General features: G+C 41.4%; 1 protein-coding gene across 2 annotated transcripts; it reads left to right on the top strand.

The window, feature by feature from the left end:
- Positions 1-737: 737 nt before the first annotated feature.
- RB195_026050 (uncharacterized protein) lies at positions 738-2819 on the top strand (the record flags this gene model as incomplete). 2 transcript variants are annotated; one of them, XM_064214427.1, is made up of 5 exons in its annotated part: positions 738-796; positions 865-915; positions 2073-2283; positions 2367-2617; positions 2690-2819. In XM_064214427.1, the coding sequence occupies 5 exons, from the start codon at positions 738-740 to the stop codon at positions 2817-2819; spliced, it is 702 nt and encodes a 233-aa protein (XP_064070308.1). The 2 variants fall into 2 exon arrangements, with proteins under 2 accessions (XP_064070308.1, XP_013300887.1); XM_013445433.2 differs by lacking the exons at positions 738-796; positions 865-915 and having other exon boundaries at positions 2056-2283.
- Positions 2820-3227: the final 408 nt, after the last annotated feature.

Genomic DNA, 3227 nt, shown 5'->3' on the forward strand with positions numbered 1-3227 from the left:
TTCATTCCTATTTCTGGAAGTGAATAACTAAGTCAGTCGGGCCCTGAAACCTATGCATTAGTCTTACATTAGTCTTAGAGGATCTATGACATGTAGGTTAAAGGTACTAAGAAGAAAAAAGAAGGTGGGGCTTCCAGGAATAAGAGTGCGGTTGCGTGCCCTCCACCCTCCCACCAACTACAATTTTCCCCCACATAAACTACCTTTATCCTGAGAACATGATAATTTTTGCCCAGTGTTTCTGGCGAAGCGCTGCCTATTATACCTATGACTCTTCTCGTGAACAATCGCAACCCTCATCTCGTACTACTCGCTTCACTCGTAGTGTAAATTACATTCTATGTTACTTTGAAAATGAAAACGGTATTCCCTCACAAAAGTAGATCGCCTCGCATGAACTCGGATGCACACGAGGTCAACATTGCCACCCAGTGAGACCAGCTACCAAATCACTGCGATCCACGACGCAGGGTATCCTTCAGCACTTCGACGCTACGATGATAAACTCGAAAATCAGATGCATGCGCAAATCTGCGCACGAACTTCTGGATCTCCCAAATAGGGAGTTGGGCTATCAAGGATAGGACCTCAGCACCACACTATCACACACTGCCTCTGCAAGGAAGTCTGGGCAGAAAAGCAGACAGATACGAGTCCCGTGCAGAAATCATTCATGGGGAACCGGAAATGCCACACATAATGGTGGAAAGACCACCCCCCAACAATGCAGTCCATCAATGAAACAATGCAGATCAGAACGCCGCAAAGCTTTGAAGTTGGAGCCGCCCGCGATACGGTAGCGGCGGCGGGTGCCTACCTGCGCATCTAACGTCTGCAGCCACATTAGTCGGCCGAAAATTTTAGGCCTGCTCATTCCTTCCCGAATTTTACAAGGGAAAACGGACGCAAAATGAGGTGAGTTCCACAATTTCTGTTGTTGACTAAATTTATTTCTTTTATTTTCTTTGATCTTTTATTTTTGATTGAATTCTTGTGGTTTTGTGAATTGATTTCGTTTCGTTTATTATGGATTGTTGTTTCTTTGATTTTCCACTTCCCAACTTATTTCCCGAGGGAATTCGTTTGCATGATTCTTGACCACAAGTCAATCGATAGTCTGCCTATCCCAAAGGCAGTCGTTTCATCTACAATTTCTTTTTTTAGATCTTATGAAGCACCGGGTCCAAATTTTCTTTAGAATGATTGTTGCGTATTTTTCCGAGTTTCTTTCCTCTTGGTTTTAGCTGTTTGAGAAAATACGTGTATGTACTTAAATGTGTGAGTAATGTTTTCATAGAAGTATCCCTATTTATCGTTATATATGAAACTGAGCATTAAATCTAATGAAGCGCGTGGAATATCTACTACATAATATTATATACATAAATATAAGTTGGGAGTTGGAAAACTCCGATGCTTTTCCAGTGGAATAAGTTCGATGCCTTGAATTCCGTATATAATCATTGCAAACTCGTGAAACTATTGTCCTTAATGTCTGTTTTTATATATCTGGAAGTATCCGTTAATCAACCAAGGATACAGTGCTTGTCCGGAATAGAAGTGGGGTTGACATCAAGGGGATTGAATAGTCATGATCAATTCTCGTTTGCGATGAACATTGATATAATAGATTTTTGTATGGTTTATCCTTTAGAAATTAAGTTTCAGTGTTGCACGAAACACATTCTGGCGTTGTTTTCTTGTTACTTTCAGGCATATTCAAATGAACTCAAAGATTTTCAATGTTAAAATATCTTGCCTTGAAAGACCCACTTAGTTTTTTTCTTTCGGAAATATGAACCCTTGTTCTTTTTACCATTGAACTTCACATTGACTAACTAGTGATTAAGAATACTTGCCGAGTTGTTTCAAAAGTGAATAAATGACCACTCTGAGTATAGTAAGACGTGTAAAATATAGAATCTTTTTTGGGGCTACGTTTATTCCTAACGACTGCCTTTGATGGATGGGTTCCAAATCAGTGGTTTTTATTTTCCATTGTACTAGAGCTATTTCTTTTGGATAACCATTGTATTTATTACGGTCATGTCTTTTATGCCTGGTTTCTTCAGTAATCTGCGTCTCCAGAAGCGTCTTGCCGCTTCTGTTATGAAATGCGGCAAGAACAAGATTTGGCTCGATCCTAATGAGGTTAGCGAAATCTCGAATGCCAACTCGAGGCAGAACATTCGACGTTTGATAAAAGATGGGCTCATCATCCGTAAGCCCGAAGTCGTGCACTCCCGCTACCGTGCTCGTTTGTACGAGGAGGCTCGCCGAAAGGTACGTTTCTGTTCGTGATGACTCGCTCTTTCAGACGTTTTTGACATTTTTCGTTTACTCAACTGATACTGACTGTGTTTAAGGGACGACACTCTGGTTATGGTAAGAGACATGGTACTAAGAACGCTCGTATGCCCGAGAAAGTTCTTTGGATGAGACGCATGCGTGTGCTCCGCAACTTGTTGAAGCGATACCGTGAGTCGAAGAAGATCGACAGAACCCTCTACCACGAGCTCTACCTTCGTGCCAAGGGTAACAACTTCAAGAACAAGAAGCATTTGATGGAGTACATTTTCCGAAAGAAGAGCGAGAACAAACGTGCTAAGCAACTTGCGTGAGTAGTATCCTTTCTTCGGTTCCGATTTCCTGGATGATTCCTATTTTCTTTTCCGAGTTTCGTTTTTAGCGATCAGGCTCAGGCCCGAAGAGACAAGAATAAGGAGGCTCGTAAGAGAAGGGAAGAGCGACAACACGCCAAGAGAACCGAGCTCCTTCGCAAGATTTCGGAAAGCGAAAAAATGGCTGAACAGAAGTGAATTGTTATACCCGGGTGCAAGCTCTCAACGCAGAAGTGAATCGTTGTTTTTGTTGATATTTAATCCCAACAAAAAATTATGTTTGTTGTGTACAGAAGAACAATCGGGACAAGAGTAACATGTGGTAGATGTCTGTTCAATTGTAGAGATATAGAGAATAATGATGCTGTTGTTTCCACAACATTAGTCTGTTATGGGAAACTTTTGATTTGGCGGAGATCCACAGCCACTTTTATAAGTGTCACAATTGCTTTACAACCTTTGCAGTCCAGTTGCATTATTACATAAGCCATTTTGGTGGGAACAATACGTATGGACAGTCTTGTTGTTTACGAAAATTACCGATTGAGAGTCCCAAAAAATGTTGCGTCATTAGTGTTCGGCAGGTCTGCAGGGTGTCGAGAATAC

Source organism: Necator americanus, chromosome X (genome assembly GCF_031761385.1).
Source record: "Necator americanus strain Aroian chromosome X, whole genome shotgun sequence".
NCBI classification, from domain to species: Eukaryota; Metazoa; Nematoda; class Chromadorea; order Rhabditida; family Ancylostomatidae; genus Necator; species Necator americanus.